This window comes from Arachis ipaensis, chromosome B1 (assembly GCF_059453495.1).
Source record: "Arachis ipaensis isolate K30076 ecotype BB chromosome B1, ASM5945349v1, whole genome shotgun sequence".
NCBI lineage: Eukaryota > Viridiplantae > Streptophyta > Magnoliopsida > Fabales > Fabaceae > Arachis > Arachis ipaensis.
In genome coordinates, this window is record NC_142436.1 from 28,642,820 (window position 1) to 28,667,779 (window position 24,960).

Consider the following 24,960-nt stretch of genomic DNA (forward strand, 5'->3'; position numbering starts at 1 on the left):
GACCGAACAGTTAGCTCGTGTCGCGTGGCACTTGATCGCGTACCCCTAGCATGTAATTTTGCCTCTCACGTATGCAGGCACACTCCTGCGTACGCGAACCCCTAAAAAATGCTAAAAAGCTATTAATGCTGCAGAATTCCCTTTTTCACACCAAACTTCTGACACACATAATATTTTCGTTCAAAATTGTTTTTTATCCGTTCTTTGAATGATGTAAACTTCACGGACCTAATTTTCATATAAAATAAGTTTGAGAGAAATTGAGGGTCTGGAAGCCATGTTATGGCTTGCAGAAGTTTGGCTAGAAACCAAGTTTTGCACAAAAATCACAAACCTCAATTTTCAAAATTTCCATTTCAAAACCAAAGTGTTTTCAAGTTCCAACTCAAACACACCATATCCTAAAACATACCTAATCACTTCTCATTTATTCCATTCTCCAACAATACACAAATTCGTCAAGTTCAACCCCAAGAGTTCACACTCAATACAACCTCATACTCAATGATTAAAATTTCACCATTCTTCATTCAAATTATCATCTCATCAACCATCAACCACAGGCATTAACCACCAATTCATTCTCAAACTAAATCAATATTTTTCATCAATACTACTAAGCAATTAACATGATCATACATTCCAACCTATCCTATGGTCATCTAGCCTATATTTTCACAAGACATTACATATTATATAAGAGAAATCAAAATCATACCTTACCCGATTCCTCCATAATTCTCAAAACACCCCAATATACACTGTTGCTCAACCCCATTGTTCCGAAGGTTACCTGAAACTATTGGTGGATCTCGGATGTGATCTTCTATGCTAGTCGGTGCTGGCGTGTCCGGCTGGTGTGGGACGGCCGGAGCTGTCGTACCCGACTTGTTGGACTAGCTGCGCTTCTGTTCCTTCATCACCGGAGGGTGGTGGTACCTGCAAGGGACTCCGATGCTTAAGTTAGCAAGGGTATTAAGCAGGTTTTTAGTAGAATTAGAGTATGAGTTATACCTAGGTGCTCTAGCGTATTTATAGAGGTGTGATAGTGACCTTTTTAGATAAGATTTAGTTATCTTATCTTATCTTATCTTATCTTTGGGTGAGGTCAGCTTATCTTCAAGGGAACTGCCCTTCTCTCTGTAGGCTTCGGCTGCCTTTGGATTTGGGTCGTGTTCCTTGATTTTGGGCCCTCTTTGGGCTTTTCTGTCGATTTTTCTGAGCTCTTTGGGAAAAGGTCGGATGGTTTGACCTAAAGAGGTCGGTCGCTTTGTCGCTAGTCATCCCGGGTCGGACATCTCGACCCAGGGTATGAACAGTGCCCCTGCTCGAGCTTGGTCTTTTTTTTTTAGATCGAGTCTTGATTTTAGGACTTCGATCCTTTTCTGGTGAAAGCCGAACTCGAGCATCTGTCGATTTCCTCTTTGTAGAGTCTTCTTTTGAATGTGGACCGTTTTTTCTTTATTCTTAAAAGCGCGCGCTTTGCATTAGCGCTCTGGTCTTGGGAATGCGCGAGGGTTTAATACCCTCATTAATTGGTTTTTAATGCCCCGTTTTTCCAGCCTCTTTATTTTGAATTTTTCACTCAGGAAAACGGTTTCTCTTATCTTGTTACCGTAACTTCCCTTTTCTTTCTCACTTTCTGTTTTCGCCTGAAGTTTGCAATTTTGCGTTTCTCCCTGCGACATTGCTTGGTGATTGTTAGTGCTTTTTCTTGCTGTGAAAGGGCGATTCCGGATTCCATCTCCCATCTTCAACTTTCTTTGAAGCTTTCTGCTTTTTCCAGGTTGGTTCTACTTTCAGCTTTTTACTTTTTTCGTCGCTTTGTCTTCGGTTCTTTGGTGAAGCTTTGATTTTTTGTTTGCATGCTTGAAATTTTGAACCTTTTGGCATCGTGATGTTCAATCTTTGCTGTGATGCATGTTTCTGGTACTTCTCCTGGTGCTTGAGGGTTTTTGGGTTTTTGCATGTTTTGTTGCCTTTCTATTTTGATGTTGTACCTTTCTGGGAAAATAGCTTCATTTGTTTCTTTTTGAAAGAAAAAGGTTGCATTTTTTACGTCCTTTGCTTGGCGCGTTTTGTTTGCTTTCTGATTGAACTGGTATTTTGTTGCTCCTTTGATGACTTTGTTTTGACCTTGTCTCTTTCTTCTCGGGTTGTTGATTTTTGGAAAAAGGAGTTTTCTTTGCTGAGAGTTTTGTTGGAATGTTAGTCTTGTGGGTTTTTCTGAATCCTTGTTCCATGACTGCCTCCAAAGGATGCCCCTGGATCTTCGGTGTGGGTCCTGAGGTTTCCTTTCGTTATTTGTGCTGTCCTGAATCATGCTGGCCGAGTTGTTTTGATTTTGCCCGAGATGTTTTTTAGTAATCCATCTTCTTTTCTTGTTTGTAGGACTAGTTGGCCATGTCTTCTCGCAAAAATATTGTAGAGACATCTTCTAAGGTTCCTGAGGGGATGTCCGATTGGTTAGACTCCCTTGTTTTAATGTGTATTTCTGTTGTGAATGCTGAGTTTTATGTGGAGCTTAGGAAACATCACCGCCTCTGTAAGAGTAGAGATCAGGAAAGGAATTATGAATTGGTAGCACTTGATTCTGAGGAGAGGGTTTGCTTCCCTGCTTTGACCCGGGGGGAGCGCCCTTTCTTTTATGCTTACGACTATTTTTTCAGCCAGTTGGACGTCACTTTTCCCTTCACTTCTTTTGAGACCGATTTGTTGTGGTCGTGTAATATAGCTCCATCCCAGCTCCATCCAAACTCCTGGGGCTTTATCAAGGTTTTTCAGCTTCTTTGCCAAGAGTTGGACGTTACTCCTTCTCAAACTCTTTTTCTTTATCTGTTTGTTTTAACTAAGCCCGGGATTTCTGCAAAAAAGAAAGCCTCATGGGTTTCTTTTAGATCTGCACAAGGGCATAAGGTTTTTGCAATGTATGACGAGTCTTTTAGGGACTTCAAGAATTATTTTTTCAAGGTCCGAGCAGTTGAGGGAGCTCGGCCCTTTTTTCTGGAAGCGAATGATGAGCCAGCCTTCCCCTTGTGTTGGCAGCAGAATGTAGTGGTATCCTGTTATACGTGGGAGATGCTCGATGAAATTGAACAGGCTTTTGTAACTGTTTTGGAGGACATTTGGGGGGAACCTCCTCATCTGGACACTAAAAAATCTTTGGGGGACCCATCCCTTGTCCGAACTGCATTGGGTATTTACTTGATATATTTTGTTTCATGTTTTTTCTTTGCTTTCTTCTTCTTTTTCTGGTTTGTAAAACTGTTGGTTTTCATTTTTCAGAGATGGCCAAGAATAATGACTCGATGAAGGCTTTCAAGAAGGCGAGAAAGGCTACTGCAGCTCAGAATATTTCGACCAGGGTAGATGGGGAAGGGTCCTCTCAGGTTCCGCCGAAGCCATCTATGCCGAGCTCGCCTGGACAGAGGAGAATGATCCCTACTCCTCGAGTCTGTGTAGTTGATCCTCCGCAGTCTTCTACTGCTGTTTCTTCTCCCTCGGCCATTCCTCCTTCCAAAAGACCTCAGACTGTTGAACCCTTCAATCTGGATGCGCCTGATTTCGATGCTATTGGATTTGTCGACCAGAAGATCGGTCTTTATGGTGCCCTCCCTATGGATGATGTTTCTCTCCTTCGTCATTTAGATTTTATAACTCGGAGTAGCATCAAGATGGCGCATATGGGAGCTACCCTGTACCGAACTGCCCAAGATCTTCCCCTTCATGCTACCAAAGCCTTTATGGAGGAGGCTAAGCAGGAGTTCGACCGGATGAAGGGTTTGAAGGAGGAGCTCGAAGTGAAAGTGACCAAGCTGGAGAAGGAATTGGAGGGCGAGAAGGCTAGTTCTGTTGCTTTGGCGGCTTCTGTGAAGTTGGCTGAAGACACGGCATTGAGGCACAAGGAAAGCTATGTCACGACCTACAGGGAAGTGACGCGTCTCAGGGAGGAGTTGGAGTTTGCCCGGGCCAATTATGCCGAGCTCCAGGGTCACCTTGTAGGCAGCGTAAATGCTGCTTATGAGAACTTGAAAGAGCAGGTTCGGGTTCTTGCTCCCGAATTTGACCTTACTCTCTTCAGTCTGGACAACGTTGTAAAGGACAGCAAGATTGTCCCCGACGACCCTGATGATGATGATGTTGAACCCCCTTCTATGCCTGCCGCCAAAGCTTCTGTTGTGTCGACTTCTTCAACTCCTTCATCTGAGGTTGGTCATCCCGAATCAGATCATGATTGTCAAATATTGAATCGGGATGACGGGACAGTGGATGCAGTGCCTCTTCAGACTCGTCCTCCTTCACTCCGTGTTGATGCTGAGAAGCCTTCGGATCTTAAATAATTTTCCTAAATGTTTGTGTAGATAGCCCGGCTTGTGGGCTTTTGAACTCTTTATTTTGTAGATGGTGGTTGCTGACTTTTGATACTTTCTTAGTTGCTCGTTCAACAACTTAATCTTGAAAAATAAAGTAGTTTCCAAGCTCTTTGGGATGATTTTGGTAGCCTCTTGAGTTTGTTATTATTATAACTTGTGTTTTTCGTAACATATCTGTCTGCATCTGTCTTGGTACCTTTTCTGTTTTTTTGGGAGTGTTGGACTTTTGTTGTCCGACCTCTTTTAAGTTATTTTGGTAATCCTCTTTCTTGGACCTTGTTCAGGTCTCTTTCAGGGATTACTTTTATAACTTTATGTTTTGGGCCGTCTTCATCATGTCGGGCCCTTCTAAGTTATTTTTAGTAATCCTCTTTTTTGGACCTTGTTCAAGTCTCTTTCAGGGATTACTTTTATAACTTTATGTTTTGGGCCGACTTCATCATGTTGGGCCCGTCTAAGTTATTTTTAGTAATCCTCTTTTTTGGACCTTGTTCCGGTCTCTTTCAGGGATTACTTTTATAACTTTATGTTTTGGGCCAACTTCATCATGTCGGGCCTTCTAAGTTATTTTTAGTAATCCTCTTTTTCGGACCTTTGTTCAGGTCTCTTTCAGAGATTACTTTTTATAACTTTATGTTCTGGGCCGACTTCATCATGTCGGGCCCTTCTAAGTTATTTTTAGTAATCCTCTTTTTTGGACCTTGTTCAGGTCTCTTTCGGGGATTACTTTTATAACTTTATGTTTTGGGTCGACTTCATCATGTCGGGCCCTTCTAAGTTATAGTAATCCTCTTTTATAGGGCTGGCCAGACCTCTTTCCAGGGATTTACTTTTATAACTTTGGTTTTGTGACTGATCCGCCTTTTTTACATCGGCCAGTCTTTATGTTATTTTTTAGCAATCCATTTTATTAAGACCTCGTCAGGTCCTTTCTATGGATCACTTTCGATAACTTCTTGCATTATTCTGTTTTCATCTTTGCCGATTTTGTAGAAATTGGGTTTAGTCCTCGTTTGGTCGACCTTTTGACGAATTTTGGTTTTTGTCCTTGTTGGTCTTTATCATGATCGTGTAGTGAATTTGATTTTTCACTTTCTGCCGATCTGTGGCTTTATAATCGGACGATGAGTGTTTCAGATTAATGCATCTTGAGAATTTGTAGAAGATCTAAACAAATTTTATTCAAAAGGAAATGCAGATATATACATGTGGGGATTTTATACCTCTAAGTCGGGCGATTTGTAGGTCTTTGGCTTAGCACCTGATTAAAAAACCTTTTCAGGAAAAAGAGTGTGCCTTGTACTAAGATATTTTATCACCCCTAACTATAGTACTTTCTTAAGTTGCAGGCATGCCATGACCTAGGAAGCTCTCGTCCTTCGAGTTCGGACAGTCTGTAGTAGCCCTTTCCAAGTACTTCTATGACTCGGTAGGGTCCTTTCCAGTTTGCTTCCAGCTTTCCTTCTCCAGGTCGAGTTATTCCGATATCATTTCGGATTAGGATGAGGTCGTTCTTGGCAAAACTTTGCGGCACTACCTTTTGATTGTATCTCAAAGCCATTCGACGTTTTAATGCCTTTTCCCTGATCCGAGCTCTTTCTTGGATTTCTGGAAGTAGGTCGAGTTCTTCCCTTTGAAGTTGAGAGTTGGCTTCTTCATTATAGTAGATCACTCTAGGCGACCCCTCTTCAATCTCCACTGGGATCATTGCCTCCATTCCATATGCTAATCGGAAGGGTGATTCCTTTGTGGTAGAATGTGGCGTTGTTCGATATGCCCATAGGACTTGTGGGAGCTCTTCAGCCCAGGCTCCCTTTGCGTCCTGTAATCTCCATTTTAGCCCGGCCAATATGACTTTGTTGGCAGCCTCGGCTTATCCATTGGCCTGGGGATGTTCTACAGAAGTGAATTAGTGTTTTATGTTCAAGTCGACCACTAATTTTCTGAAGCCTGTTGGTGTGCGAAATCGTGATCATTCCTTCTTTGGTAACAGCGCTAAAAACTCAATACGCACGTTCATGTTCTTAATTCTGTTTCACAACTTCGTACAACTAACCAGCAAGTGCACTGGGTCGACCAAGTAATAAACCTTACGTGAGTAAGGGTCGATCCCACGGAGATTGTCGGCTTGAAGGAAGCTATGGTCACCTTGTAAATCTCAGTCAGGCGGATTCAACTGATTTTATGAATTGATAAGTAAAAGATAAATAAAATATAAAATAGGATAGTGGTACTTATGTAATTCATTGGTGAGAATTTCAGATAAGCGTATAGAGATTCTTTCGTCCCTCTGAACCTCTGCTTTCCTACTGTCTTCATCCAATCCTTCCTACTCCTTTCCATGGCAAGCTTTATGTTAGGCATCACCGTTGTCAATGGCCACCTGTTCTCTCAGTGAAAATGGTCCAATGCGCTGTCACTGCATGGCTAATCATCTGTCGGTTCTCGATCATACTGGAATAGGATCCATTGATCCTTTTGCGTCTGTCACTACGCCCAGCACTCGCGAGTTTGAAGCTCGTCACAGTCATTCAATCCCTGAATCCTACTCGGAATATCACAGACAAGGTTTAGACTTTTCGGATTCTTAAGAATGGCCATCCATGGGTTCTAACTTATACCACGAAGACACTAATAACTCGGACTCGGTCCCCTGTATTAGGTATCCAAGAGATATCCATTCAATCTAAGGTAGAACGAAAGTGGTTATCAGGCACGCGTTCATAAGTTGAGAATGATGATGACTGTCACGATCATCACATCCATCATATTGAAGTGTGAATGAATATCTTAGAAGCAGAATAAGTTGAATTGAATAGAAAAATAGTAGTATTTTGCATTAATCTTTGAGGAACAGCAGAGCTCCACACCTTAATCTATGGTGTGTAGAAACTCTGCCGTTGAAAATACACAAGTGATAAATGTTCAGGCATGGCCGAATGGCCAGCCCTCACAAAAGTCTAAGATAGCCTCAAACTGATCAAAGATTCCCAGATATTTAAATACAATAGTAAAAAGTCCTATTTATACTAAACTAGTTACTAGGGTTTACAGAAATGAGTAAATGATGCAGAAATCCACTTCCGGGGCCCACTTGGTGTGTGCTTGGACTGAGCATTGAACTTTATACGTGTAGAGGCTTCTCTTGGAGTTGAACGCCAGTTTGTAACCTGTTTCTGGCGCTTAACTCCACTTTGCAACCTGTTTCTGGCGTTTGACTCCAGAATGCAGCATAGAAATGGCGTTCAACGCCAGTTTACGTCATCTATCTTTAATCAAAGTATAAACTATTATATATTTCTGGAAAGCCCTGGACGTCTACTTTCCAACTCAATTGAGAGCGTGCCATTTGAAGTTTTGTAGCTCCAGAAAATCCACTTTGAGTGAACGCAGTTCAGAATCCAACAGCATCTGCAGTCCTTTTTCAACCTCTGAATCTGATTTTTGCTCAAGTCCCTCAATTTCAGCCAGAAATTACCTGAAATCACAGAAAAACACACAAACTCATAGTAAAGTCCAGAAATGTGAATTTTAATTAAAAACTAATAAAAATATACTAAAAACTAACTAAATCATACCAAAAACTATGTAAAAATAATGCCAAAAAGCGTATAAATTATCCGCTCATCACAACACCAAACTTAAATTATTGCTTGTCCCCAAGCAACTGAAAATCAAATAGGATAAAAAGAGGAGAATATACTATAAATTCCAAAATATCAATGAAACTTGGCTCCAATCAGATGAGCGGGACTTGTAGCTTTTTGCCTCTTGAATAGTTTTGGCATCTCACTTTATCTATTGAAGTTCAGAATGATTGGCATCTATAGGAACTTAGAATTCAGATAGTGTTATTGATTCTCCTAGTTCAGTATGTTGATTCTTGAACACAGCTACTTTATGAGGCTTGGCCGTGGCCCTAAGCACTTTGTTTTCCAGTATTACCACTGGATACATAACTGGGTGAACCTTTTCAGATTGTGACTCAGCTTTGCTGAAGTCCCCAATTAGAGGTGTCCAGGGTTCTTAAGCACACTCTGTTTTTACTTTGGACCTTGACTTTAACCGCTCAGTCTCAAGTTTTCACTTGACACCTTCACGCCACAAGCACATAGTTAGGGACAGCTTGGTTTAGCCGCTTAGGCCAGGATTTTATTCCTTTAGTCCCTCCTATCCACTGATGCTCAAAGCCTTGGATCCTTTTTATTTACCCTTGCCTTTTGATTTTAAGGGCTATTGGCTTTTTGCTCTTGCCTTTTGGTTTAAAGAGCTTTTGGCATTTTCTGCTTGCTTTTTCTTTTTCTTTCTATTTTTTCGCCATTTTTCTTTTTTCTTTTTTTTTTCCGCAAGCTTTTGTATTCACTGCTTTTTCTTGCTTCAAGAATTATTTTTATAATTTTTTAGATTATTAAATAACATGTCTCCTTTTTCCTTATTCTTCAAGAGCCAACATATTTAACATTCATTAAACATCAACTTCAAAAGACATATGCACTGTTCAAGCATTCATTCAGAAAATAAAAAGTATTGTCACCACATCAAAATAATTAAACTAGTTTCAAGGATGAATTCGAAACCCTGTACTTCTTGTTCTTTTGTTTTTAAAACAGTTTTCATTTAAGAGAGGTGATGGATTCATATTCATGACTTTAAGGCATAGACACTTAGACACTAATGATCATATAGTAAAGACACAAACATAAATAAAACATAAAGCTTAAAAATCAAAAAACAGGAAAATAAATAAACAAGGAGATTAAGGAATGAGTCCACCTTAGTGAGGGTGGCGTCTTCCTCTTCTTGAAGAACCAATGGTGCTCTTGAGCTCCTCTATGTCTCTTCCTTGTCTTTCTTGCTCCTCCCTCATAGCTCTTTGATCTTCTCTAATTTCATGGAGGATGATGGAGTGCTCTTGATGCTCCACCCTTAGTTGTCCCATGTTGGAACTTAATTCTCCTAGAGAAGTGTTGATTTGTTCCCAATAATTCTGTGGAGGAAAGTGCATCCCCTGAGGCATCTCAGGGATTTCATGGTGAGAAATTTCCTCATGCTCATGTTGAGGTCCATGCTCTCTTGTTTGCTCCATTCTTTTCTTAGTGATGGGCTTATCCTCTTCAATGAGGATGTCTCCCTCTATGTCAATTCCAGCCGAATTGCAGAGGTGGCAAATGAGGTGAGGAAAGGCTAACCTTGCCAAATTGGAGGACTTGTCAGCCACCTTGTAAAGTTCTTGAGGTATAATCTCATGAACTTCCACCTCCTCTCCAATCATGATACTATGAATCATGATGGCCCGGTCTATAGTAACTTCAGACCGGTTACTAGTAGGAATGATTGAGCGTTGAATGAACTCTAGCCATCCCCTAGCCACTGGTTTGAGGTCATGCCTTCTTAGTTGAACCGGCTTGCCTCTTGAGTCAATTTTCCATTGAGCTCCTTCCTCACATATGTCTATGAGGACTTGGTCCAACCTTTGATCAAAGTTGACCCTTCTTGTGTAGGAGCATGCGTTCTCTTCCATCATTGGCAAGTTGAACGCCAGCCTTACATTTTCAGGACTGAAATCTAAGTATTTTCCCCGAACCATAGTAAGCCAATGCTTTGGATTTGGGTTCACACTTTGATCATGGTTCCTTGTGATCCATGCGTTTGCATAGAACTCTTGAACCATTAAGATCCCGACTTGTTGAATGGGGTTGGTGAGAACTTCCCAACCTCTTCTTTGGATTTCAAGACGGATCTCCGGATACTCATTCTTTTTGAGTTTGAAAGGAACCTCAGGGATCACTTTCTTCTTGGCCACAACTTCATAGAAGTGGTCTTGATGGACCTTTGAGATGAATCTCTCCATCTCCCACGACTCATAGGTGGAAGCAATTGCCTTCCCTTTTGTCTTTCTAGAGGTTTTTCTGGCCTTAGGTGCCATGAACGGTTATGGAAAAACAAAAAACTATGCTTTTACCACACCAAACTTAAAATGGTTGCTCGTCCCCGAGCAAAAGAAGAAAGAAAGAAGTAGAAGAAGAAGAAAAATGGAGGAGAGGGAGAGAGAGATGGTTTCGGCCAAGGGGAAAAAGAGAGGGTTTTGTTGTGTGAAATGAAGAGGGAATGAGGGTTTTATATAGGAGTGGGGAGGGGTTTAGGGTTCGGCCATTTAGGGTTGGGTTTGGGAGGGAAATTTTTTTGAATTTAAAGGTAGGTGGGGTTTTTGGGGAAGGGAGGATGGATGTGATTGGTGAAGAGGTGATGGGGAAGAGTGATTGAGTTGATTGGTGAGGGGTATTTGGGGAAAAAGGGTTATGAAAAGGTGTGAAGAGGAGAGAAGAAGTAGGTGGGAATCCTATGAGGTCCACAGATCCTGGGAGAATTCTGTGGGGTCCACAGATCCTGAGGTGTTTGAGAATTTCTCATCCCTGCACATTTTAGACGTGTAAAACGCCCTATATATGCAATCCTGGCATTTAACGCCAGACTGCAGCATCTTTCTGGCGTTAAACGCCACTTCCTTGCTTGTTTTGGGCGTTCAACGCCAGTCTATAGCATGTTTCTGGCGTTGAACGCCAGTATGGTGCATGTTTCTGGCGTTAAACACCAGTCTGATGCTTGTTTCTGGCGTTTAACGCCAGCTTTCCTCTGGGTGCAATCCTGGCGTTTAAACGCCAGACTGCTGCTTGTTTCTGGCGTTTAACACCAGTTTCATGCTCTGTTCTGGCGTTAAACGCCAGGCAGATGCTCCTTACTGGCGTTTAGACGCCAGTAAGCCCTTCCTCCAGGGTGTGCTATTTTCAATGCTGTTTTTCATTCTGTTTTCGATTTTTTAGTAGTTTTTGTGACTCCACATGATCATCAACCTAATAAAACATGAAATAACAAAGAGAAAATAAAATAAAAATGATTAAATAACATAGGGTTGCCTCCCAACAAGCGCTTCTTTAATGTCAATAGCTTGACAGTGAGCTCTCATGGAGCCTCACAGATGTTCAAAGCAAGGTTGGAACCTCCCAACACCAAACTTAGAGTTTGAATGTGGGGGTTCAACACCAAACTTAGAGTTTGGTTGTGGCCTCCCAACACCAAACTTAGAGTTTGACTGTAGGGGCTTTGGTTGACTCTGCAGTGAGAGAAGCTTTTCATGCTTCCTCTCCATGGTTACAGAAGGAGATCCTTGAGTTTTAAACACAAGGTTATCCTCATTCAGTTGAAGGATCAATTCTCCTCTGTCCACATCAATCACAGCTCTTGCTGTGGCTAGGAAGGTTCTTCCAAGGATGATGAATTCATCCTCATCCTTCCCAGTATCCAGGATTATGAAATCAGTAGGGATGTAAAGGCCTTTAACCTTTACTAGCACGTCCTCTACTTGTCCATAAGCCTGTTTTCTTGAGTTGTCTGCCATCTCTAATGAGATTCTGGCAGCTTGCACCTCAAAGATTCCCAGTTTCTCCATTACAGAGAGGGGCATGAGGTTTATCCCTGACCCAAGGTCACATAGAGCCTTCTCAAAGGTCATGGTGCCTATGGTATAAGGTATTAAGAACTTTCCAGGATCCTGTTTCTTCTGAGGCAATCTCAGTTGATCCAGATCACTCAGTTCATTGGTGAGCAAGGGAGGTTCATCTTCCCAAGTCTCATTACCAAATAATTTGGCATTCAGCTTCATGATTGCACCAAGGTACTTGGCAACTTGCTCTTCAGTAACATCTTCATTCTCTTCAGAAGAAGAATACTCATCAGAGCTCATGAATGGCATAAGGAGGTCCAATGGAATCTCTATGGTCTCCAGATGAGCCTCAGAGTCCTTTGGTTCTTCAGAGAGAAACTCCTTGTGAATCACTAGACGTCCCAGGAGGTCTTCCTCACTGGGATTCATGTCCTCTCCCTCCCTTGTAGGTTCGGCCATGATGGTTAATTCAATGACCTTGCACTCTCTTTTTGGATTCTCTTCTGTATTGCTTGGGAGAGTAGTGGGAGGGGTTTCAGTGACCTTTTTACTCAGCTGGCCCACTTGTGCCTCCAAATTTCTAATGGAGGACCTTGTTTCATTCATGAAACTTAAAGTGGCCTTAGATAGATCAGAGACTATATTTGCTAAGCTAGATGGATTCTACTCAAAATTCTCTGTCTGTTGCTGAGTGGATGATGGAAAAGGTTTGCTATTGCTAAACCTGTTTCTTCCACCATTATTAAAGCCTTGTTGAGACTTTTGTTGATCCTTCCATGAGAAATTTGGATGATTTCTCCATGAGGGATTATAGGTGTTTCCATAGGGTTCACCCATGTAATTTACCTCTGCTATTACGGGATTCTCAAGATCATAAGCTTCTTCTTCAGAAAAGGCCTCTTTAGTACTGTTGGATGATTCCTTCAATCCATTCAGACTCTGAGAAATCATATTGACTTGCTGAGTCAATATTTTATTCTGAGCCAATATGGCATTCAGAGTATCAATTTCAAGAACTCCCTTCCTCTGAGGCGTCCCATTATTCACAGGATTTCTTTCAGAAGTGTACATGAACTGGTTATTTACAACTATGTCAATGAGTTCTTGAGCTTCTGCAGGCGTTTTCTTTAGGTGAATGGATCCACCTGCAGAATGGTCCAATGACATCTTTGATATTTCAGACAGACCATCATAGAATATATCCAGGATGGTCCATTCTGAAAGCATGTCAGAAGAACACTTTTTGGTCAGTTCCTTGTATCTCTCCCAAGCTTCATAGAGGGATTCACCTTCTTTCTGTTTGAAGGTTTGAACATCCACTCTAAGCTTGCTAAGCTTTTGAGGAGGAAAGAACTTGGCTAAGAAAGCCGTGACCAGCTTATCCCAAGAGTTCAGGCTATCCTTGGGTTGAGAGTCCAACCATACTCTAGCTTTGTCTCTTACAGCAAACGGGAAAAGCATAAGCCTGTAGACCTCGGGATCAACCCCATTGGTCTTAACAGTACCACAGATCTGCAAGAATTCAGTTAAGAACTGAAAAGGATCTTCTGATGGAAGTCCATGAAACTTGTAATTTTGTTGCATCAGAGAAACTAATTGAGGTTTCAGCTCAAAATTGTTTGCTCCAATGGCAGGGATTGAGATGCTTCATCCATGTAAATTGGAATTAGGTGCAGTAAAGTCACCAAGCATCTTCCTTGCATTGTTATTATTTTCGGCCATGTCTCCTTCTTTTTCGAAAATTTTTGTCAGATTTTCTCCAGAGAGTTGTGCTTTAGCTTCCCTTAGCTTCCTCTTCAGAGTCATTTCAAGTTCAGGATCAGCTTCAACAAGAATGTTCTTATCCTTGTTCCTGCTCATATGAAAAAGAAGAAAACAGAAAAGAAAATATGGAATCCTCTATGTCACAGTATAGAGATTCATGTATGTGAGTATAAGAATAGAAGAATAGAAGAAGAGAAATTCGAACACCAAGAGGAAGAGAGGGTTCGAATTTTGAGATAAAGAGAAGTGTTAATAAATAAATAAATAATTAGAAGGAGATGAGAGAGAGGGAATTTCGAAAATTAATTAAATTAAAAATAAAAATTAAAGTTAAATTTCGAAAATTAAAATTGAAATCAAATTAAATTAAAAAATAAAACAATTAGTTAATAAAAACAAAATTTTGAAAAAGAGGGAAGGGATTTTCGAAAATTAAAGGTAGAGAGTTAGTTGGGCAGTTTTGAAAAAGATATGATTGAAACAAAAAGATATGATTGATTAAAAGAGATTTGAAATTTGTTTTTGAAAAAGATATGATTGAAATTGAAAAAGATATGATAAGTAATTGAAAAGATTTAATTTTGAAAACTAAAGTTGATTACTTGACTAACAAGAAACAAAAAGATATGATTTTAAAAATTAAAGATTGAACCTTTCTTAATAGGCAAGTAACAACTTAATATTTTTGAATCAATCATATTAAATGTTGGTATTAATTTCAAAAATATGAAATGAAAATAAGAAAAAGATTTTTGAAAATCAATTTGAAATTTTCAAAAATTATGAAAGAAAAATGAAAAAGGATTTAGTTTTTGAAAAAGATTTGAAAAAGATAAGATTTTTAAATTGAAAATTTGATTTGACTCATAAGAAATAACTAAATTTTAAAATTTTTTGACTAAATCAAATCAAATTTTCGAAAATTATGAGTGAAATAAGAGAAAGATATTTTTTTAATTTTTGAATTTTCAATGAAGAAAGAGAAAAACAACCCAAAGACTCAATGCATGAAAATTTTGGATCAAAACATGTGATGCATGCAAGAACACTATGAATGTCAAGATGAACACCAAGAACACTTTGAATGTCAAGATGAACACCAAGAACTTATTTTTGAAAAATTTTCAAGAAAAGAAAACATGCAAGACACCAAACTTAAAAATTTTTATTCTTTAGACATTAATAATTCAAGAATGCATATGAAAAACAAGAAAAGACACAAAATAAGAAAATATGAAGATCAAACAAGAAGACTGGCCAAGAACAACTTGAAGATCATGAAGAATGCAATGCATGAAATTTTTGAAAATAAAAATTTTTAGAAAATTAAAAAGATGCAATTGACACCAAACTTAAAACTTGATTCTAGAATCTAGCAAGAAACACAAAAAATATTTTTGATTTTATGATTTTGTAAAATTTTTTTGTATTTTTCGAAAATTAATTGGGAAAAACGAAAAAAAAAATTTTTTTTGTATTTTTCGAAAATAAAAAATAAAAAGCTTAAAATTAAAATAAAATTACATAATCTGAGCAACAAGATGAACCGTCAGTTGTCCAAACTCGAACAATCCCCGGCAACGGCGCCAAAAACTTGGTGTGCGAAATCGTGATCATTCCTTCTTTGGTAACGGAGCTAAAAACTCAATACGCACGTTCATGTTCTTAATTCTGTTTCACAACTTCGTACAACTAACCAGCAAGTGCACTGGGTCGTCCAAGTAATAAACCTTACGTGAGTAAGGGTCGATCCCACGGAGATTGTCGGCTTGAAGAAAGCTATGGTCACCTTGTAAATCTCAGTCAGGCAGATTCAACTGATTTTATGAATTGATAAGTAAAAGATAAATAAAATATAAAATAGGATAGTGGTACTTATGTAATTCATTGGTGAGAATTTCAGATAAGCGTAAAGAGATGCTTTTGTCCCTCTGAACCTCTGCTTTCCTGCTGTCTTCATCCAATCCTTCCTACTCCTTTCCATGGCAAGCTGTATGTTAGGCATCACCGTTGTCAATGGCCACCTGTTCTCTCAGTGAAAATGGTCCAATGCGCTATCACTGAATGGCTAATCATCTGTCGGTTCTCGATCATACTGGAATAGGATCCATTGAGCCTTTTGCGTCTGTCACTACGCCCAGCACTCGCGAGTTTGAAGCTCGTCACAGTCATTCAATCCCTGAATCCTACTCGGAATACCACAGACAAGGTTTAGACTTTTCGGATTCTCAAGAATGGCCGTCCATGGGTTCTAACTTATACCACGAAGACACTAATAACTCGGACTCGGTCCCCTGTATTAGATATCCAAGAGATATCCATTCAATCTAAGGTAGAACGGAAGTGGTTGTCAGGCACGCGTTCATAAGTTGAGAATGATGATGACTGTCACGATCATCACATCCATCATATTGAAGTGCAAATGAATATCTTAGAAGCGGAATAAGTTGAATTGAATAGAAAAACTGTAGTACTTTGCATTAATCTTTGAGGAACAGCATAGCTCCACACCTTAATCTATGGTGTGTAGAAACTCTGCCGTTGAAAATACACAAGTGATAAATGTTCAGGCATGGCCGAATGGCCAGCCCTCACAAAAGTCTAAGATAGCCTCAAACTGATCAAAGATTCCTAGATATTTAAATACAATAGTAAAAAGTCCTATTTATACTAACTAGTTACTAGGATTTACAGAAATGAGTAAATGATGCAGAAATCCACTTCCGGGGGCCACTTGGTGTGTGCTTGGACTAAGCATTGAGCTTTATACTTGTAGATGCTTCTCTTGGAGTTGAACGCCAGTTTGTAACCTGTTTCTGGCGTTTAACTCCACTTTGCAACCTATTTCTGGCGTTTGACTCCAGAATGCAGCATAGAACTGGCATTCAATGCCAGTTTATGTCGTCTATCCTTAATCAAAGTATGGACTATTATATATTGCTGGAAAGCCCTGGATGTGTACTTTCCAACGCAATTGAGAGCGCGCCATTTGGAGTTCTGTAGCTCCAGAAAATCCACTTTGAGTGTAGGGAGGTCAGAATCCAACAGCATCTGCAGTCCTTTTTCAACCTCTGAATCTGATTTTTGCTCAAGTCCCTCAATTTCAGCCAAAAATTACCTGAAATCACAAAAAAATACACAACCTCATAGTAAAGTCCAGAAATGTGAATTTTAATTAAAAACTAATAAAAATATACTAAAAACTAACTAAATCATACTAAAAACTATGTAAAAACAATGCCAAAAAGTGTATAAATTATCCGTTCATCACCTGTATTTGTGAATTGGGTGCCATTGTCTATGGTGATGGAGTATGAAACCCCGAACCTTTTGACAATATTTCTATATAGGAACTTTTGACTTCTTTGCGCAGTGGCGTTAGCTAGAGGTTCTGCCTCGATCCATTTTGTGAAGTAGTCTATCCCTACTATGAGGAATTTAACTTGTCCCGATCTCTGAGGGAAAGGTCCGAGAAGGTCGAGTCCCCATTTTGCAAATGGCCAGGGTGAGGTTACACTGATGAGCTCCTCTGGCGGGGCGATGTGAAAGTTGGCATGTTTCTGACACGGTGGACATGTCTTTACCAACTCTGTGGCTTCTTTTTGTAGAGTTGGCCAATAAAATCCGGCCCGAAGTACTTTTTTGGTAAGAGCTTGCGCTCCGAGATGATTGCCACAGATGCCACTGTGTACTTCTTCTAAAACTTCCTTTGTGTTGGAAGTCGGTACACATTTTAACAATGGTATTGAAATCACTCTTTTGTACAGAGTATTGTTTATGATAGTGTAGTATTGTGCCTCCCTTTTTAACCTCTTTGCCTCCTTCTTATCTATGGAGAGTATTTCTGTTTTGAGGTAGTTGATTATGGGGGTCATCCATCCTTGATCCAGACTTTGTTACGGCTAGGACTTTTTCTTCTTCCGAGATTGACGAGTTCTGCAGTATTTCTTGGATGAGGCTTCTATTGTTGCCCCCTGGTTTGGTACTGGCTAGTTTTAAGAGTGCGTCAGCTTGGGCATTCTATTCTCGGGGTATGTGGCGGACCTCATATTCCCCGAGTTGTCCGAGTTGTTCCCTGGTTTTGTCCAGGTACTTTTTCATGGTGGGATCTTTGGCTTGGTAGCTCCCTGCTATTTGTGAAGTGACTACTTGTGAGTCGCTGAAGATGATAAGCTTTTGAGCTCCAACCTCCCTAGCCAGTTTCAAACCAGCTAGTAGCGCCTCATATTCAGCTTGGTTGTTTGAGGCAGGGAACCCGAATTTGAGGAAAAGTTTGATTTGGGTTCCCTGGTCGCTTTCTATTATCACACACGCGCTGCTTCCAGTTTTATTTGAGGAACCGTCTACATAGAGATTCCATTCTGTAGGGATTTCTGGGGTGTCTGTAAATTCTGCAATGAAGTTGGCCAGATATTATGATTTGATGGCTGTCCGAGCTTCATATAGAAGGTCGAATTCAGATAACTCGACTGCCCATTGCAAGATTCTGCCTGCTAAGTCTATTTTCTGCAAAATCCCATTTATGGGTTGGTTTGTTCGAACCCTAATGGTGTGAGCTTAGAAGTACGGATGCAGTCGTCGAGATGTTAGTATGAGAGCGTAGGCAAATTTTTCTATTCTTTGGTAATTCAGCTTGGATCCTTGTAATGCTTTGCTGATGAAATATACAGGTTGTTGCCCACTGTCGTCTTCTCAGACTAATGCTGAGGCTACTGCCCGATTTCCTACTGCGAGGTATAATATAAGTGGTTCTCCTTCCTGTGGCCGAGATAGGATAGGTGGCTGTCCCAAGAATCTTTTGAAATCTTGGAATGCCTGCTCGCACTCCGTTGTCCATTCAAACCTCTTTCCCTTCCTTAGAGTAGCATAGAAGGGAAGAGATCTTATTGCTAATCCTGCTAGAAATCTGGACAAGGCTGCCAATCTTCCATTGAGTTGTTGTACCTCTTTGACGCAAGTCGGGCTCTTCATATCGAGCATGTCCTGGCATTTATCCGGATTTGCCTCGATTCCTCTTTGTGTGAGCATAAAACCCAAGAATTTTCCAGCTTCTACCGCAAAGGTGCATTTTGCAGGTTTAAGTCGCATGTCATGCCTTCTTATAGTGTCGAATACTTGGGTGAGGTCGGACAGTAACGTTTCTTCATTTTATTTCTTTATTAACATGTCGTCCACATAGACTTCCATGATTTTTCCGATGTGATCCGTAAAGACCTTATTCATCAATCTCTGGTAAGTGGCTCCTGCGTTTTTAAGTCCAAAAGGCATGACGATGTAGCAGTAGTTTGCTTTTGGGGTTAAGAATGAAGTTTTTTCTTGGTCAGGTGGGTACATTGGGATTTGATTGTATCCCGAATATGCGTCCATAAACGAGAGGTATTTGTATTCGGAGGAGGCATCCACCAGAGCGTCGATACTTGGGAGTGGATAAGGATCTTTTGGGCAGGCTTTGTTGAGATCAGTGTAGTCGGTGCATATCCGCCACTTCCCATTTGATTTTTTCACCAAGACGACATTAGCTAGCCATAGTGGGTACTTGACTTCTCTTATGAATCCTGCCTCCAGTAGAGCTTGTACCTGCTCTTCCACAGCTTGGGATCATTCTGGTCCGAGCTTTCTACATCTCTGTTGTACTGGCTGAGATCCTAGGTAGACTGCTAGCTTGTGGCATATTAACTCGGGGTCTATGCCTGGCATGTCTGTAGCCTTCCACGCAAAGAGGTCGACGTTATCTCGTAAGAACTGTACAAGTGATTCTTTTACGTCTCCATTTAGGATTGTACCGATATTGGTTGTTTTGTCCAGGATATCTTCGATCTGGACTTTTTCTACTTCGCCTTCGAGTTGTGAGCAGAGTTCTTCCCGCCTCTGCACTCCACCGAGTTCGATGGTGTGGAATTCTTCTCCTCTGCCCCTGAGATTTAGACTTTCATTGTAATAGCGGCGCACTGTCTTTTGGTCTGCTTTTATTGTAGCTATCCCTTCTGTAGTTGGGAACTTCATGCATAGATGTGGGGTCAAGACTACTGCGCCGAGCTGATTTAATGTTGTCCGACCTATTAAGGCATTGTAGGCTGAACTCACGTCGACCACGATATAGTCTATCTTGAGTGTTCTTGATTGGTTTCCTTTTTCGAAGGTCGTGTGTAGTGAGATGTACCCGAGAGACTGAATCGGAGTGTCTCCCAGTCTGAACAGGCTGTTTGGATGTGCTCTGAGTTCTTTTTCTTCCAGGCCGAGTTTGTCGAAGGCCGTTTTAAACAAGATGTCAGCGGAGCTTCCTTAGTCTACCAGCGTACGGTGGAGATTTGCGTTTGTCAGTATAATAATGATGGCCATGGGATCGTCGTGTCCTGAGATGATACCAGATGCGTCTTCTTTGGTAAAAGTAATTGTGGGGATGTCGGGTGCTTCCTCCTTTCCCTCGACATGATATACTTCTTGAAGATATCTTTTGCGAGATGATTTGGAGATTCCTCCTCCCGCAAATCCTCCGTGTATCATGTGAACGTGTCTTTCTGGTGTACGAGGTGATCGCTCTGTTCGTCCGACATCTTCATCCCTTCTTATTTTTCTTTGCTCATCGTCTCGGGTGGCCAGGTATCGATCTAATTTTCCTTCTCTTACTAGTTTTTCTATGACATTTTTCAGGTCAAAGCATTCGTTGGTGGAATGTCCATGGATTCGATGGTATTCACAATATTCGGTCCGATTTCCTCCTCTTTTTTTGCCCTTGAGTGGTCGAGCTGGGGGTATTTTTTTATTATGGCAAACTTCTTTGTAGACATCCACAAGGGACATCCGAAGAGGGTTGTAATTGTGATATTTTTTTATTTTTTTCCCATGTCGATCTTCTTTCTTTTTGGACTCTTTATCCTTATCTCGAGAGGAGTAGGTGAATCCCGATTTTGAAGTCTCTCCTAGTCGAGAGTTCTCCTCCATGTTGATGTACTTCTCTGCTCGTTCTTGCACTTCGTTCAGAGATGTGGCATGTTTTTTTTTATATAGACTGGCTAAAAGGTCCCTCTCGCAAGCCATTGATGAGACCTATAATGGTGGCTTCTGTCGGTAGGCTTTGTATGTCCAGACATGCTTTGTTGAATCTTTCCATGTAGTTGCGAAGACTTTCCCGTTCTCCTTGTTTGATTCCTAATAGACTCGGGGCATACTTTGTTTTGTCTTTTTGGATGGAAAATCTGGCCAGAAACTTCTTGGCTAAGTCATCGAAGCTTGAGATGGACCTTGGGGGTAGATTGTCGAACCATATAATTGTTGTCCTTGTTAAGGTAGTTGGGAAGGCTTTGCAGCGAACTGCATCTGAGGCATCGGTGAGGTACATTCTACTTCTAAAATTATTGAGATGATGGCTGGGATCTGCTGTGCCATCATACAAAGTCATGTTGGGAAGTTTGAAGTCTTTTGAGATTTTGGTCCTCATGATCCCTTTGGTGAATGGGTCTTGGTCCTTACGGGAGTCGTCTTCGTGTCCGGATCGAGTATTTTTGGCCTTGAGATCTGCTTCGAGTTTGAGGTGCTTGTCCTCTAACTCGCGGCGTCGCCTAACTTCCCTTCGTAGGTCTCTCTCAGCTTCTCGTTGATGCTCCACCTCTTTTTCTAGTTGCTTTAAACGATCTTGAAGTGCCTCCACTGCTCCCATATTCGGTAAATCGTTATTTTTGTTAGGTTGAGGGGTATCTTTTGGTGTAGTGTCCGCGTTCTTGTGCGGCGTTCTATCTTCTAGATCTGAATTGTGGTCGTTGTCAAGGTCGTCTGCCATGGTGATGGGATGACTTCCAGGTTCCCCGGCAACGGCGCCAATGTTCCGAGGGTTACCTGAAACTGTTGGTCGATCTCAGACGAGATCTTCTGTGCCGGTCGGTGCTGGCGTATCCGGCTGGTGTGGGACAGCCGGAGCTGTCGTACCCGACTTGTTGGACTGGCTGCGCTTCTGATCCTTCGTCACCGGAGGGTGGTGATACCTGTAAGGGACTCCGATGCTTAAGTTAGCAAGGGTATTAAGCAGGTTTTTAGTAGAATCAGAGTATGAGTTATACCTGGGTGCTCCAGCGTATTTATAAAGGTGTGATAGTGACCTTTTTAGATAAGATAAGTTAGTTATCTTATCTTATCTTATCTTATCTTTGGGTGAGGTCAGCTTATCTTCAAGGGAACCGCCCTTCTCTCTGTAGGCTTGGGCTGCCTTTGGATTTGGGTCGTGTTCCTCGTTTTTGGGCCCTCTTTGGGCTTTTCTGTCGATTTGTCCGAGCTCTTTGGGAAGAGGTCGGATGGTTTGACCTAAAGAGGTCGGTCGCTTTGTCGCTAGTCATCCCGGATCGGACATCTCGACCCATGGTATGAACACCCACCAAGATTAAATTCAAGGCCTCCAATTCCAACAATTTGTCTCCATAACACATAATTTAATCTAATACCATATAAATACACCCAAATTAACTGAGGGCTCGAAAATTAAATAGGGTTCAAGGATTCAAAAGTTTCTTACCATTTCCATGGATGAAATGGACAAAATCCAACACTATCCACGGTCTAATTCGACCCTAGAACATCAAAACCACATAATCTCTCAAAATTAAAACCTTAAATTTTGAAATTAGAAAAGAGTAACTGAGTAAAAAATTCCTAGATTCTTAGCAAATTAATCCATGAATTTTGTAGAGAATTCCGAGACGAATGTGTGGCCTCAAACGGTATGGCAATTGGAACTCCAAATAAAAAGTTATGTAAATTTGAATCAAGAACCAAGGGTTTGCAAATTTCCCTTATTCTTCTCCCTTATTTCCTTGCTTAGAGTGTTTCACTTTGATGGGGGAGGAACATGAGCTAAAGCTTATATATATATTATTGAATTGGGTTGGGCCTTGTGCCCGCTATGGGCCTGGTTTGCTCAGTTTGGCCCGTTTGGCCCACTTTTAGGCAAAAATTCTTAAAATTAATGTCATAATTCATATTTTAATTATTTCTACTTCATTAAACTATAAACTTTTATTTTCTAATTTTGTCAATTAATAGTTAATTTATCGGTTAATTATTTACTAATCACCCAGAGGTTACAATATATACTTTCAAAAAATATCTCTATTTTTTAAAATCTAAAAATATAGATATATGATCTTTTTATTTATGAAACAAAAAATGGGGTGCAAGAGCGCTCGATCAGTGAGCTATTACGCACTCTTTCAAGAGTGGCTGCTTCTAGGCAAACCGTGAACGCTTTCAAAGTGCGGAGTCCTTCAGAAAGGAACTCTCAAAGCATGGGGTTTCGCCGGGCGAAGCTCCTACCGGTTCGGCCTTATCAAGTATGATTTTAGGGATCCTTTTGTTAGTAAAGTACCCCGTTCGATAAGTGCACCCGTGTCTAAGTTAAGAAGCCTGCAGGTTTGCAATTACCGCTGCAGAATAGTCATCCGAAGAGGCTTTCATGCAGCTCTTTATTCTTTATGAGTTCCTGGCCTATCAACTAGCCAGTTTACCTGCCAGGCGGCCCCTCCTCATTCTCTACAGGGTGCCTATACTTTTGAAATGCATAAAAGCTTTTCCCATAAGCTTTACCAAACTCACCTTAAACTCAATTGAATACAAGTATTATTTTTTTTGAAGCTATTGCAATTATGTTGGTAAATCAAAATAAAAATATTATTTTCATTAAACACTACGCATACTTAATATTATATTATTATAAAAGTTGCATAGCCTTATATTTAGTTAAATTCTTTTGTTGTTTGAATTGAAGCACTGAATAAAAGCAATGAATATTTATTCATGTCATTTAACTATGGTAAATCCGTAAGGAAAATCTAAAAAAGAGGCGGACGAGAGACTAATGATGATAGGAAGGGAGAGGAACCATATCAAATAAAACTCAACACAATATGTATGATAGGAGGGGAGAGCAAGATACAATATCGGTGGAAGGAGCAGTGATTGACCAAAACTTCTCATGTCTCAAGAGGACCTTTATAGGAGGAAGAACTTCACCAATGAATCTAGAAATGTTGTCAAAGATGCTAGAGGATGTATGGAAGGATGAAAATATTTTTGTGAGAAAAGCAGGGGCTTATAAAATGGTGGTTTGCTTTCCTGACATGGATAAAGATGAGTTTCAGATGGAAGCAAGAAGGAGAGAGTGGTGTTTTTTTTTTCAATGATGTCTAGAAGTGAAAAAAACATGAAAAGTTTGGCTAGAATGCTTCCAGTTGTCATTCAATGCAAAATACATAGACTCCAAGAAATTTTAAAAAAATTGAAAATGTTTGGGGATCATTTGTGAAGATTGATGAGCTAATAGAAAAAGAGATTATTTTATAGCTCTATAAAGTTTCTGATTAACTCTTTTCAGATGAACAGAATTGAAGATTGATAGAAGATGCTACATGATTTAAGTTAGAGAAGTGGGATGTGAAATGTATGGACTTGAATGCTTCCTTAACCAATGGATTAGAACAGAGGAGTTGCTATTCCTTAATGAAGAAGAGATCAACCGTGAAGAACACATTCAAGTGGAAAGCTTCAAACAATATGATCATATGGAGATAATGCTAGCATTAGAGAAAGAGGAGGGGAATAGGATGGATGTCATGGCAACCAGGGATAAACTTCTTGAAGATGAGGTGTCGTTTTGGTTGAACAAGAGTATTGTGGACTACCAATGAAGCTGGAGCACATTTTATTGAGAAATGAGAAGAAGTTTGATTTCTAAGATAACAACAATGATGGAGTTAGTACATGTGTAAATCACATGATTTTTAATGAAGTAATTAAAATTAATAAAGTAGAGAGTGGAGCTTATATGGTCTCAAAAGAAATTGGATCAATTTTGAATTATGCCTCCCATTTGGCCCAAAATGAAAACACCAATAAAGAGAATTATTTTGGACCAATAATTTTGAATTCATAAAAATTAAGAGTGATAAAAATAAGGAATCATTACAGATCAGATTGCAGTATTACTCATGAGAGAAAAAATAAAAAGAAACCATCTATAATTAGTTCAATGGTGGAAACGAGTGAAGAGAGTGACTACGAAGAACAAAAATTGATAAGAAGGTGGAAATTAGTAGAAGAATCAAATTTTGAAGCTATTGATGAAGATGAAACACTAATGTAAATTTTGAAGATGCAAAATGAAATATTAAAGAATAAAGAGAATTGAAGAAGGCAAGGGAGAGGACACATAGAAGCAGAGGAGCCAACAAGAGAAAGGTTAGTAGTAAAATTTTAAAATGATTATTTCTTTTAAAATTTTAGGAGGTTAGGACAAGAGAAAGATTGCTATAATAAAGAACTTTAGGAAAACAAAAAACCAATGATATTAGGTATTATTGAAACTAAGAAGGCGAGCTTATCATAATTGGACGGAGTTTG

General features: G+C 40.2%; 1 protein-coding gene and 1 non-coding gene across 2 annotated transcripts; both read left to right on the forward strand.

Annotated features, from left to right (window-relative positions):
- The first annotated feature begins 2,925 nt into the window (after window positions 1-2,925).
- On the forward strand, window positions 2,926-4,340 carry LOC148576060 (uncharacterized). Its single transcript, XM_088502669.1, has 2 exons — window positions 2,926-3,196; window positions 3,286-4,340. Exons 1-2 carry the CDS (start codon window positions 2,926-2,928, stop codon window positions 4,338-4,340), a joined length of 1,326 nt encoding a protein of 441 aa, XP_088358795.1.
- An 8,695-nt stretch (window positions 4,341-13,035) lies between these two features.
- Window positions 13,036-13,143, forward strand: LOC148576061 (small nucleolar RNA R71). The gene has a single exon (XR_015904726.1). It is a non-coding gene; the product is annotated as a small nucleolar RNA R71 (small nucleolar RNA).
- The last annotated feature ends 11,817 nt before the right edge of the window (window positions 13,144-24,960 follow it).

Bases quoted from the DNA above. Each gene is read 5' to 3' on its own strand.
- LOC148576060 (XM_088502669.1), top strand. From the start codon at position 2,926: ATGTATGACGAGTCTTTTAGGGACTTCAAGAATTATTTTTTCAAGGTC. The intron at 3,197-3,285 runs GTATTTACTTGA...TTCATTTTTCAG, and splicing joins CCTTGTCCGAACTGCATTGG to AGATGGCCAAGAATAATGAC.